Raw genomic sequence first — 12,984 nt, forward strand, 5'->3', positions numbered from 1 at the left:
AAAATGGAGGAATCAATACCGCTGACTGCACTCAAATTACACTCGACTTCCACTTGCTTGAACTCTTTGCAACTTACACTCGATAAAACATTAATTTCTCTCACAAAAGTTGACATTGACATTTTTAGATGTGTTGTGTTTTGACTTTGACGTTTTGTTAATTTTGTAAGCAAAATCGGGATAATATTCATCGTTTTCGTGAAAATTAACCCATTATTTGGGTATTTACTCATCTAAAAATTACAACTTAACCACTGCTTTAAAGGTAACCTATCAAAAATCAACTATTCACACTACTGTACATTGCATACTACTCTTAAAGTGTTCCTATAATAATAGTTTCTTAAACCTTTGTCTCAGAATGTTCAATTACTAATTTCAATCAAAAATTTACCTTTACAGGCTAAAAGATGGGTGAACGCAAAGGCCAGAACCTTTACTATCCCCCCGACTATGACCCTAAGGTCGGGGGGTTGAACAAATTCATGGGGACCCATGCATTAAGGGAGAGAGCCAGGAAACTGCACATGGGTATCCTGATCATACGTTTTGAGATGCCGTACAACATCTGGTGTGAGGGCTGCAACAACCACATTGGCATGGGAGTGAGGTATAATGCTGAGAAGACGAAGATTGGCATGTATTATACCACCCCGGTGTATCAGTTCCGGATGAAGTGTCACTTGTGTGATAATCATTTTGAAATCAAAACTGATCCTGGTGTAAGTATATTTTGTACTAGCTTCCGCCAGCGGCTTCGCCCGCGTGGTGTGTTGATAAAAAGTAGCCTATGTGTTAATCCAGCGGGCCTAGCATGGCGATTCTATCTCTATTCTTCCAAGAAACGACAAAGCTCTTTCTTTCCCACTCGACATGTCTTCTACCCGAGCATGGCGCGAGCTGTAGACTCGCGTTTCTATCAAGAGAAAGACTTTCCATAGCAACGGATAAGTAGCTAGTGATGGGTCGTTCTGCGATGAATTTACGTTTAGTTAGCCAAAAAAAATGTGTCAATGCACTATTTTTCACGCATGAACCTATACATAAACTCACGTAACTCAAAGTAACAACAAAACGTATTCGTCGAACTTATTTTTTATCTGTGGAACTAAAATGGTTCATGTTTGTTTGTTTACAAAAAACGATTATTGTTGTTGATTTTAAGTATTTAAATATTGGTGATTACTGCGTGCGGCAAGGAAAAAGTAAGTATATTTTGTGATTAAATAAATAAAGTACTGATTATTCCAATAGTTGTGTGTAATTAATCCAAACGAACATAATAATTATCCATACATACGATGAAAAGAACAAAGGAAAATAACATAATAATCTCAATAAATGGTGATTGGTGGCATTGTCTGATGAAAACTTTGCCATGCACAGTTCAATGCGTTCCTCACTGTTATCTTGCTTCCCTATATTATTGTCCGAAGTGTTTTTACTTTCGTCGTTACAAAACCTGTTTATTTACAGCGTACGAAGTCCCATCCAATAAACAGAGAAGATAGTATCCCGATCCATTGGGAAAAGAAGGCCACGATAAAGAAGAATAGGTCCGTATTCAAACGCTGCTGAAAAAATATGGAAAAGAACGAGTTCTTGGCATACAATGTTGACACGAGAATCATTCTTTTAGTAAGTGTCTTTAAATAATATTCATTTACTAGTAATAGTTCACACAGCGATTTTTACATCTTTACGCTCTCAAAAAGTAAATGAGACCTATGTAAAGCTTCTGGAATTAATCTACAGGGCCAGCACAGCATCAATAAAACTACTTTCCCCAGGTCCATCATTTTCCATAGAAAAAGGCGTGAAACAGGGTGACCCGCTTTCTCCAAATCTTTTCACCTGCACATTGGAGGAGGTATTCAAGAAACTTAGCGTGCCGTGGACGTCTAAGGGTATCGTCATCGGGAGCGAAAGGCTGACCAATCTGCGGTTTGCTGACGATATCGTTCTTTTTGCGTCTACATCAGCAGAGCTCCAAGAAATGCTCCAAGACCTGAGCAAGGCAAGCCGAGAGGTTGGACTTCAAATGAACATGAGCAAGACACACACAATGACCAATAGCACGAAACGTAGGGTCGAGGTAGATGGGCAAGCTCTACACTATGTCGACGAGTACATATACTTGGGCCAGTTAGTTTCTTTTGACAATAGGCAGGAAAAGGAGATCGACCGCCGCATAGAGAACGCCTGGAAGAGCTACTGGTCCATGAAGCAGTACATGAAAGGGGACCTTCCCCTTTCACTCAAGCGAAAATTAGTCGACATGTGCATCTTGCCCGTCCTAACCTACGGTGCGCAAACATGGTCTCTTACCGAGTGTCAGAAGTCCAAACTCAAGGTTTGCCAAAGAGCAATGGAACGTAGCCTTTTAGGCATTAAACGGACGGATCGCATCCGGAATACCGTTATACGTTCCAGAACAGGAGTTGCTGATGTAGGCCGAAAGGCGGCAACATTGAAGTGGAACTGGGCCGGACACGTTAGCCGTATGCATCCGGAAAGATGGGCCACTATTGTCACCCAATGGACACCCCAGGATGGACACCGCAGGCGGGGTAGGCCCCGGAAGAGATGGCGTGACGAACTGGACGCCTACTGTCGAGACTGGTGGACTCGGTCGAAGGATCGGGAAGTGTGGAAGCGAGATGGGGAGGCCTTTGCCCAGCAGTGGGACATTATAGGCTAGTAATAATAATAATAATAATAATAAGCCCCGCAGGGCATCTGAGGCGGATGACGGGGAGTAGCGACCCCGCGGGGCTATATATCCGAGTGCTCCAGGGAGAGTATACTGTCCCCCATCTCCGGCCTGCCGGAGTGAAGCATGACGGGGATAGGTCTCCCGCCTCTTGGCTTGCCTTCATCGGCCGGTCAGAGTGGAGTCGCTAGAGCAAGGTTAGTCCTGCTCGGAGGGTAGGTGCCTCGTGGTAAGTGGCGAGTGGGCCGGTGATGCTGGACCCACAGGGAGCGCGTGATCTGCGTTTAAAGTCCGCCGAGGTATCCTCACCCTTCTCAGCCGCTCATGTCCCTGTTGCCCTCTTGTTGCTTTTCAGCGACTGATTCCCGGGGGCCCAGTAAGTGAGTTGGCGAGTCTCCACCTGCCATTTTTACGTGTGCAAACATTGTTATCGGCAGGTGCCATAGTTCCCATAGTCTTCCCATTCCTAGTCCACTAACATCCCATCACAATAGCCCAAGTAGTTTACCTCCATAGTTAGCAATAGTTTAGCACAGAACCGGGGATTGTCCTTGGGTACATTTCTATAGTGTATACGGGGATAATCGTCGGTTTTGTGTCGCCATTTCATTAAAGTTGTCTCAAAAGGGCTTCAGCGTGTTGGCTTCGGCCCCACGTTCGCCTTCCAAAAATCCGGGACTCTGTAGTCCCGTGGTCGGTTAGAGACATACATCATAATAATAATAATAATAGTAATAGTTCTCCAGACTTGTTGGTTTCATTCTAGCAAAACTCTCATGCTTTGTTTTCAAAGTATAATTATGGCAATAATAATTATAGTACCTATTTGTTGCTTGTGTGATATAAGCAACAACTCTTAAGATAAAAAATAAAATGAGACAATCATTTACACAGAGGTAAAGGTTTATTTACATAAAATTAAGGCTACAGATAAAGTCATTTATTCAAAATAGGCTGAAAATCAGCAGCAGAAGCGGTGGAACAAACTCCCCAGCAACTCAATTCTGTCTGTATGGTTTGAAGAACTGTTGATATACAAAGATATTCATAATAGTTGCTCTTCTGTGAGTTGCAGCTTGTAGTAAGCTACCGCTAAGGTCATTAGTGTGTCTCTCTTTCTGCCTTTCTTCGGGAAGAGTTGTAGTATAGGCACCCTGCAAAAAGAAATAACTGTTTGGTAAAGAGTTTTTACAAGAATTATTTTACAGTATAATAAAAGAATAACATACTGATAGTGACACATTATCAGCATTCTTATTGATGTCATGAGTCAAGACCCTAACGCATGACTAGAATCCCCTGAAAATGAATGTTAATTTAATTTTGTGTTCTTGTTTCAGATTACAAAAAAAGGATGCTAAATGACAACTGGGTCGTCAGTTTACAAATTATAAATTATTGAAATGATATCATTTAATAAAGAATGTGAATATTAAAATCATAATGGTTGTTTATTTAAAATGTCATTTTTTTCTTAGCAGATAAAACTGTCCAATTCTAGAGTCATATAGCCTGCGCAGTTTGTTCTTAATGAGAGAACTATTGAAAACTGATTGTTTATGAACTCTGTCAGGATAATTGGCATTTATGTTCAGTATTTTGCACTCAGTATCTACAATCTCAAATAGAGGTTATATCTAATATTATATAGCCAACGGACGTCCACTGCTGAACATAGGCCTCCCCCTTTGATCTCCACAGATACCTGTTGGAATATATTAGGTATACTAACCTTGTATTCACTGCAAAAACAAATTGCTTAAAAAATTTGCTAACAGTGGTCAGTAATGTTGTTAATGACCTAAGCAGGACCCGAACAAAGAACCTGCAACAATTAAGCTTTGTTAAATATTTTTCTTCTGTTTAATTATTTTCTTGCAATGAAGGGAATACCTACATAATAGACAAAATAATCTTAGAAACAATAATAAATGAATAAATCTTTCTATATTTAACTTATCTATAAGGACGAAAACTTTGTCATATTTTTGGTTGGAAAGCACAACGAAATAAAATAGACTGTAGGTAGGTACTTACATTGATATGAACAGGCAGACCCTAAGATATCCTAGGAGACAGATTCCGCACAAATACTGCACCATCTCTGCACATTTACGTTTTCAATGTCGAGAGGCTTAACACTCGTATAGCTCGTTCTTTGAGCTTTACACTGATTCTTCTCAGCATAAAAACTGACCACATGACGACGGTAGGACCCCGACATACTTTGTAAATGCTTTTTGAGATCTTAAAATTATAATAATATTCTTGTCTACTCTTGTCTAGGTCCGATGAGATGTAGAGTATTTGACATTTCATATAGAAAGTTATATCTACTCCCAAATGTCAAAAGTAGAGAAAATATAGTCGTCATGCTCGACGCGATAGACACATGTCGACGAAGAAAAGAAACATTTCTTTTCTCGATGTCAAACATCGCCATGCTCGGGTCGATAGAAATCTTTCTTCAATCTGTCATTTTGTCGATTCTCCGGTAGACAAAAGCTGTTTCTATGGCGGTCATGCTAGGCCCGCAGGGTATCAACTATCTCCATACCAAATTTCAATCGAATCGGTCCAGTCGTTTTTGGGTGATTGAATAACAAACATACATCCATACATGCTCACAAACTTTCACATTTATAATATATGTAAGATGTAAGATGTAAGATATTTACCCCACCATAATAGCATGTTATACCATATGTTTATTCTATCTTAGTCTTAGAATTATTTGGTCAATACCATATCTACTTAGAGCTGAAATTGTTGATTCAATCAAAGGCAGTGCAGCTGGTCTTGTTAAGAACCTTTACAAATTCTACAGACAAAATTATTACTTGCTGAAAAGATATCCCTTGTTCAGTACAGTTAATTTCATGTTGTTCATTCCAGAACTTAGACTATGTAATAGTATCAGGAGCCAGGCGGCAAGAGAACCGCTGGGACCCCACAGAAAATGGGCAGATTGTTCCGGAAACTAAGGAGACACAGAAGAAACTGTTTGACGATGCCATGTTCAGGCTGGAGCATAAGACAGGTGATGAGGATGCAGCTAAACTTGATAAACCTAGGCTAGGGAGACTGGTGGGCAGGAATGAATCAGTGTGGAAAGATGATTATGAAGCTAACTGCTCTTTGAGGAGGAATTTTAGGGTAAGTTATTTCTATTTACTGTGTGAATATTTACAACTACAATACTTTTGAAGTCTTGAAAAACACTTTCAATGTCAGAAACTTTCTTTTCGTTGATAACCTAGCCTATAAATATTGTACCTATGTCATTACTAATGTAGATTGTTGCAAAAAAATAATTTCAAGCTCCAAACTGAGTAAAATCTATTTATGAGCTCTTGATAATTTGATATCAACGTAAATAATCTCACAATATTATTTCTCTCATTCCAGAAAAGGAGAAAGGAACTGGAAGAAGCATCAGTCAATGACAGCCTACTGCTAGCCAAATCATCGCTAGACATAAATCTTCTACCAGAGAATGATGATGACAAAAACATGGCTTCCCTCCTTTCACTGCGACCTTCAAGGAGTATCGAGGAGTCTCAAAATCAAACGAGGAATAAGATCCTTAACATGCCAGCATTACCAAGCTCTAGTGGATTACTGACCAGCTTTGGAGGTCTGAAGAGAGAAGAATCATTGAGTAAGAGTTCTATGTTAACTAGACATTCTTTAGGCATCACTTTTAAGAAGAGTAGAGTAGATAATAGTTTGGATAAGGCTAAAGATAAAATAAGTGAAGTTAATGATAAAAGTGAAGTTGAGGATAAAAAAGAAGTTGAGGATAAAATTGAAGTTGATGATAAAAGTGCAATAGAAGAAACAATTGTTAAAGATGAAGACAATGAGGATTTTGAAAATGTTCAAGTTAATGATAATATTGTAAAAGATGAAAAAGTTGAAATTGGTGTTCCTAAAATTGAAAAATCTGAAAATTTAGAACCAGAATATGAAATAAAATATATAATAGCTGATGCAGAAAATGAAATGAGTGTTCCTAAAATTGAAAAATCAGAGAATGAAGAAACGGAATGTGAAGAAAAATATACAAAAACTCATATAGAAGATGAAATAAAAAATGTTTTTGAAAATACCACTGATGATAAAGAAGAAGTAAAATGTAAAAAGATATCTTTAGTTTGTGATTATAGCTCTAGTGGAGAAGGCTCTGATGGTTAGCCAGTTATTTAATTACACTGCATTTTGAAAGCAGAGTTATAAAATGCTTAGTAACCCTAATTAAACATATGGCCTATTTGAATGGATTAAAGTGTGTTAGAAGGCACTAAAATATAAATGAATATGAGTGATTATGTTAAAATCATTTAATCAAATTAGGCTGAATCAAAATCAGCACTTTAAATGTATGAAAAGTACAAAGAAAATGTCCTAAACGCCTGCCCTATACCACTCCCTATGTGGGAAGAAAAAGTGACTGCCTGTTTAGTTTGAAGCACGTTCAAACTAATTTGTATGAGTGTTTTGTTATTATGATATTACTTTTTTTCCTACTTTGTAATATAGGCACTGGTTACAAATTAATGAAATGTTATCAATACATTATAATCTACAATTCGCGTAATCAGAGCACCTGTTAATACTAAAAGTATAAATTACAGATGAAATTGTATACAAAAAGGATATATTTATTTATTGAAATAAAATACCAAATATCAGATTCACGTTTTATTTTTCCATTTAAAAAACATTCAAGTTTGATGAGTTTAAGTTTCGATGTAAGCAATGTATCCTTAAGTTGCGATGAATGAAGCTTTATTATGAAAAGCTCGAAATTATATGTATAGGAATATTTATATTCCGCCAAGCATTCTCAAGATTTGGCTTAAAATAACACAGGCTGCAGCAAATCTGAGTAAAATCTTCTATCGTTATTTTTTTCTTCAAAAATGTAAAATTGCTCTTAAAATTCCTTTAATATTGCAATAAGACCACTGACGTGTTCATTAGTATTGGCCATAAATTGCTTACAGGTCACAATTATTAATTTTCCTACATGAGTAATGCTTGGTGGATCAACTAAAAGATGTTTTGTGCTAATGACGAGGACAACATATCTGCCTACTATGAAACACTCAAGACATACAAACAAATATCTATACATCGACACCGAAAAATCGATAAACATCCCAACTCCATGACCCTATGGGCATAGAGCAGTCTGAATACTGGTAGGTAACTTATAACACCTACTTTCACAACAAAATGATTATAAATCGTTATAATTCATTTAACAAATAACAAGCTTACTCACTAAAGCTTAGATATCGAATACATAAAATAATATAAATATGTAATTTAATATGAAAATACTTTTAACATTTATTACAATAATTAGTGAGTTCTAAAGTAATTAGGCAATGAAATTGCACAGTTTATAATAATTTGCGCTAGAGGGCGACACTTTGTCAGCCATATTTAACTACGATTCGTTTTTACAACATCCATATTATAATTCACGACAGTTAATTAATTTAGTTAATGTTGCAATATCTACTATTTACTGCTGTGTTGATTTTGGTCTCTTAATTAATAGAATAAGCAAGATTGTCGCCTTAGCAGCGTGATGTCGTATGGGCTAGCAGCAAATAAAACATATTGGCTACAGCTGCGGCCTAATTTAATCCAACTTTTGCAACAATTAATATAAAACGAATAAAAATAAGTGTTTTCGCACAAGCTGACTAGAGTTTGAGATCAAAAATATATGAGATATAGAATATTTTGTTGAAATTATTGTCGTTATAAAACAGACGTAAGGCCAAGGATGTTGATATGTCCCCTGCATTATTCCAAACGAAATTCGATGATTAATCAATAAATATTATATTTAACAACATATTATCAAAGATGAGATGACGTCATATCATATAGAAATATCCCTGTTACGTTATTCTATGCGTTAAACAGTTTATATAAACACCTATTTCAATTTGGCAGAGGGAAGTTTTGCCTTAGTTATTTAACTCCTGTTTATAAACATTAAATGGGGGCAAAGTACCTGCAGACAACTCAATAAGTCTTAACACTAGAAAATTCCATCCATTTTAGCCACAGGTATTTTTCAAAAACTCCGCCATGTTTGTTTGTCTATGCCTAACGATACAAGCCCCCATTTTTAAACAATGTCAATATTAAAAAGTTTTCCTATTATGTAGTACAAATGGTTTATTTAATACAATGGTACCGTCGATATAGTGTTAATTATAATCAGTGTAAGTTAATAAGTGAAGTTGTCATGTGTCTATTCGTTCGAGGCGCATCTCTTGTCTTCTAAGGCCAGGATGAGGGCGCATTCGATCTTGGAATGTAGCCAAGTTAATACCTCGGGGTCAGTCACTTCTATCACTTTCTCGTCCGTTGAGAAGTAACTTACGTGTTCGTCCTGAAAATAAGGATATGGTCAGAAAACGGTCTATACATAAGTCTTGATATGAAAGCTCCTGCATTCTGTTTTAGTGTATTGGAATACCTACTGAAAGGTTGTTTCAAGAAGGCATCGTCCCTACGCAACCTGATGGGTTATCAACGTTTACCGCTTCTCTAGCTAGCAAAGTAATCCTCATTCTTTTCCATTCTACTCAATTATTGCTCATGTAGATATTTTTCCTTCAAAATTGTGATCCTAATAAGATACAGACTGACCTGACAGTATGACCTCTTAACCTAACTAATCTCCTTTAACACAACAAACCTGTTTGATATTCAGCAGCAGTTTGTCCTGTTGTATGAGTGGTGATCCGATGACGTCATCCAGTTTGACCGCCCACTCCACGTGCCACGAGCCACTCGTGCCGCTCGCTCGCACCATGAATATGTGTCTGGAAATTGTTATTATTAGAAATCCTCCCCTAAAGCTGAATTTTTTATGTATAGCTATTGTTTGTTCAAATGTTATTTCATATCGATCGATTAGGTAGGTAATCTTCTAGTTTCTTCTCCTTGTGTTGTTTGCACACTGAATACCTTTTTCCGCAAAGCATTGCCCAAGTTCTTTGAATCTTTGTTCTGACTTTTGAATAAGAGCTTCTACTATAGGAAATAGTCCTGATAAGGGGAAATCTTTTTGAGGTCAATTATCATCATCAGCCTTTTTATTGTCCCACTGCAGAGCACAGGGAGAAGAGATTCTTATACAAATAAACTTTGAGTATTAATCACCACGCTTGCTCTGGGCAGTAGTGGGCAGATTGGCCATGTTAGTATGGAACATGGAACATCATTCTATGGCGAAAACTTACTGCGTAGAAATAAGCAGCGTGCAGTTAGAGGTGGGTCCGAGATGCGCGTGCGCGAGGTACGCGTCCGTGTCCGCGTAGTGCCCGCGCCCCAGCAGCGTCAGCAGCTGCAGGCCTAGGGCTGAATGCTGGGAGTACGGACGGACGCCCTGGAAACATGTTACATAGATAACTTAGTATTACTACATCATCATCTCAGCTATCCTCCTCAGAAATTCACTCAATGACTTCCATGACATGACCATGTTCGAAGCTGTCTGATACATAAGTAGGTACTACATAGTTTCTGCTAATGATGGCAATTTTAGCGTAGCTGGGAAAAATAAAAGTGGCAAGAAATTTCCAAACCAACTAGAGAACCTCAATTTGAAGTTGGTCAGAAGCAACAGGCTGACCAATTTAAAGACATTGTAATGTTTTCCGGGTTTACATTGTGTCTTTAGGTTCCTCTGTACAAGAAATTTTAACTTTTCAACCTGTACCTGTTAGACTGAAGATCTACCTCGGTAACGTATTAGAAACCTATGCTTTCTAGAAGGCTCTCACCTCAATAGGATCACAATGCCTGGGAAGTCGCCTGCGCGCGAGTAGCCGCCCCCCGCTGCGCTCGACGCAGGCCTTGAGCGCCGCCTCGGCGCTGCTCACGTGCAGCTGCCGCGACAGCGACGCACGCGCTGCCTCGCGACACACGTCTACATAGGACGAAGATTATGTTAGTTCGGCAATAGAGGTAGTCATAATACTCTTATGATCCTTGAGTTTGTTGCGGTATTTTTTCTCGAGATAGACAGGAAATACCGACATCATCTCGCTTTTAAAGAAAAGCTGTTGTGTAAACGCAACCTACATATTTGCAAAATAAATAAAATTTGTCACTTCATAAGTAGATCTTGCAAGTTTTAGTCAGTAAATCCAGTACCAGTTACTAGTATTCGATTGTCCAGGTAACTGGGTTAAGGAGATCAGATAGGTAGTCGCTCCATGTGAAACACTCGGTACCTACTGGCTGCATCCAGTCAGACTGGATGCTCAAAGGTCACTGAATGCAGGAGGAGTCTTCTTAAAATAATGACACGTTGTATTAGTCATTTGATCAAACTTGGTGTAATGCTACTTGGTGCAAACTTCTGCCTTGTACGTGGAACATTGCAAATTCAAAAAAAAAAATAGCTGAAATCCGTTCTAAGCTTCGCTCTTATAAAGAATTGATTTGTTTTTATCTGCTCCTATAAAAATGCACCTTTCCTGCTTTCCCTTAGCCCTCAGTTTCCTTTGGCTTACTGCTTTCTCCTCCAATTTGGTCTTCCTTTTTTATGTGCCAAATTATCTACTGGAACCTTCAGTTGGGTCCTTCAGTTGGGTGGATTAAGAACATTCAATTCCTAATACTTTACTACATAAGCTATAATATAATAAATATCATGCACTACGATACTCACTCCTCACAACAATACAGTCGTCATCTGTCCGCATCGCAGACGAAAACAAACGAGAAACACTTCATTAACATTCATTACTATTTACTAAATGATACATAATATACGTACAAATGATAAAAACATTATCCGAAAATATGAACATCAAACCATCAATAATCATGCTTTCAAAACAGAAATAGGATATATCGATAAAAATATTGAAACGTTCCGAGATTATCTCATTCATGCAAAGATGGATGATGAAAATGTAGAATAGATATTAGTTAAAACTCCCCAATACAGTACCTAGGTATGTAAAAACAAAGCAATCATGTAAATTCATAGAACCATGGAAACTCGATGGACTTTAGACATTGAATCTATGTAGATGATATAACAACAAGTAAGTAGATCGATTTAGAAACATCAAACAAAAGTCAAAGATTTTTCAAAAGTGCAGGCTCACCAAATGTAGGCCTTGCGACGAGAGCAGTGAGGGCCAGAGCAATACTGGCCTGGTTACTGCTGTCTCCTTCTATCACACTTTCAGGAATGTCGTTGCTTAGTTGTGGAACTTCGCCTGCAATATTTCAAGAAATCTAGATGTAGAAATGTTTATTTAGGCAAGGTACATAGTCGACTGTTCTGTGTTTTTTCTCTGTCACCACAACACACCCTTTTAAATGGTAACATACCAGGTTTCCGTCTAGGAGTTTGTGGTTTGGGTAGGTCTTCAAACAGTGCACTGGTCCTGGTGCTGGGGCTCGCTCGCAGACCTAACAGGGCTGCGGCTCCATCTTCCAAGCGGGATGCTACATCCATCACTTTGCGACCAAGCGCTGTACCCTGGGATGAGATAGATGGTAAAGTTATAGATTTATATAGAGGTAAAATAGAAGCACATAGACCACTAGCTATGAGGGCATAATTAGTTCTTGATCCTGTGATTTTCTCTACAGTCTACAGGACTCTTTTAACTTGTATGTATCCAATAATTTGTGATCAATTCCGAACAAATTACTCCTAACAATCACTCCCACTTAAGGTCACAGAATTAAGCAGTTCGAATAAGTAGAGTTAAATTAAATAAAAATATACTATCTTACCAAGCAAGGTTCATAATACTGCTTCAATCCTTTAGAGAAATCTCCGATGTGGCTGTACGGGTTCCCGAGGATGTTCAGTCCCAGCACCAGCACGTAGAACTGCTGCACCAGCTGTGTCCAGTAGTGGCGAGACGCCTGGTCTACCAGCGTGCTGGTTGAGATCGGAGCGTTGCGGAATTCCAGGTATGACATCCTGAATATGGACAATCATTTATTAGGAAGATGAAATCCGGACCTAATCCTAAAAACATGCACACGAAAATGCGTGTCATTAGGAAAGCTATGCTTATCGCTATAGGAGATATATTATCACCAAACGGTTTCGAGACTTAAAAACTTAAAACTTAAAAACTACCTACTACACATGGTTTTAGAATCCATATCCTGATGTGTTCGAGCCCGGTACAGGTTTCATCAAAAAGTTTTTATGACCGATTTAATTACATAAAGTCCCTTCACTGAAGATGCAATAA

The 12,984-nt window shown here is 38.2% G+C and overlaps 2 protein-coding genes and 1 long non-coding RNA gene across 7 annotated transcripts in view; 1 reads left to right on the forward strand and 2 right to left on the reverse strand.

The window, feature by feature from the left end:
• The first annotated feature begins 108 nt into the window (after positions 1-108).
• On the forward strand, positions 109-7,407 carry LOC110372144 (coiled-coil domain-containing protein 130 homolog). Its single transcript, XM_021328708.3, has 4 exons — positions 109-265; positions 403-722; positions 5,609-5,869; positions 6,122-7,407. The coding sequence occupies exons 2-4, from the start codon at positions 411-413 to the stop codon at positions 6,908-6,910; spliced, it is 1,362 nt and encodes a 453-aa protein (XP_021184383.3). The 5' UTR covers positions 109-265; positions 403-410; the 3' UTR covers positions 6,911-7,407.
• Positions 3,599-5,269, reverse strand: LOC135117042 (uncharacterized). Of its 3 annotated transcripts, XR_010276608.1 has the most exons (4): positions 4,751-5,269; positions 4,446-4,538; positions 3,943-4,012; positions 3,599-3,867 (listed from the first exon to the last, which is right to left on the reverse strand). It is a non-coding gene; the product is annotated as an uncharacterized LOC135117042 (long non-coding RNA). The 3 variants fall into 3 exon arrangements; XR_010276606.1 differs by having other exon boundaries at positions 3,599-4,012; XR_010276607.1 differs by lacking the exon at positions 3,943-4,012 and having other exon boundaries at positions 4,751-5,268.
• The window catches only part of LOC135117040 (intermembrane lipid transfer protein VPS13A-like), a 35,344-nt gene continuing 29,764 nt past the window's right edge, over positions 7,405-12,984 (reverse strand). For 2 of the 3 annotated variants that reach the window (XM_064035383.1, XM_064035382.1), the window contains exons 46-53: positions 12,512-12,704; positions 12,101-12,251; positions 11,872-11,985; positions 11,427-11,450; positions 10,534-10,679; positions 9,991-10,136; positions 9,444-9,570; positions 7,405-9,134 (exon numbers count right to left, since the gene is read on the reverse strand). In XM_064035383.1, the coding sequence (XP_063891453.1) occupies positions 8,994-9,134; positions 9,444-9,570; positions 9,991-10,136; positions 10,534-10,679; positions 11,427-11,450; positions 11,872-11,985; positions 12,101-12,251; positions 12,512-12,704 (1,042 nt within the window). In that variant the 3' untranslated portion in view covers positions 7,405-8,993. The remainder of the gene's footprint in view (positions 9,135-9,443; positions 9,571-9,990; positions 10,137-10,533; positions 10,680-11,426; positions 11,451-11,871; positions 11,986-12,100; positions 12,252-12,511; positions 12,705-12,984) is intronic. The other variant, XM_064035384.1, reaches the window with a different exon arrangement.

This window comes from Helicoverpa armigera, chromosome 7 (genome assembly GCF_030705265.1).
Source record: "Helicoverpa armigera isolate CAAS_96S chromosome 7, ASM3070526v1, whole genome shotgun sequence".
In the NCBI taxonomy this organism is placed as follows: Eukaryota; Metazoa; Arthropoda; class Insecta; order Lepidoptera; family Noctuidae; genus Helicoverpa; species Helicoverpa armigera.

Excerpts from the sequence above, each read along its gene's own strand:
- LOC110372144 (XM_021328708.3), top strand. The coding sequence starts at position 411 with ATGGGTGAACGCAAAGGCCAGAACCTTTACTATCCCCCCGACTATGAC. Across the intron at positions 723-5,608 it reads AAATCAAAACTGATCCTGGT|AACTTAGACTATGTAATAGT; the intron begins GTAAGTATATTT and ends TGTTCATTCCAG. Across the intron at positions 5,870-6,121 it reads CTTTGAGGAGGAATTTTAGG|AAAAGGAGAAAGGAACTGGA; the intron begins GTAAGTTATTTC and ends CTCTCATTCCAG.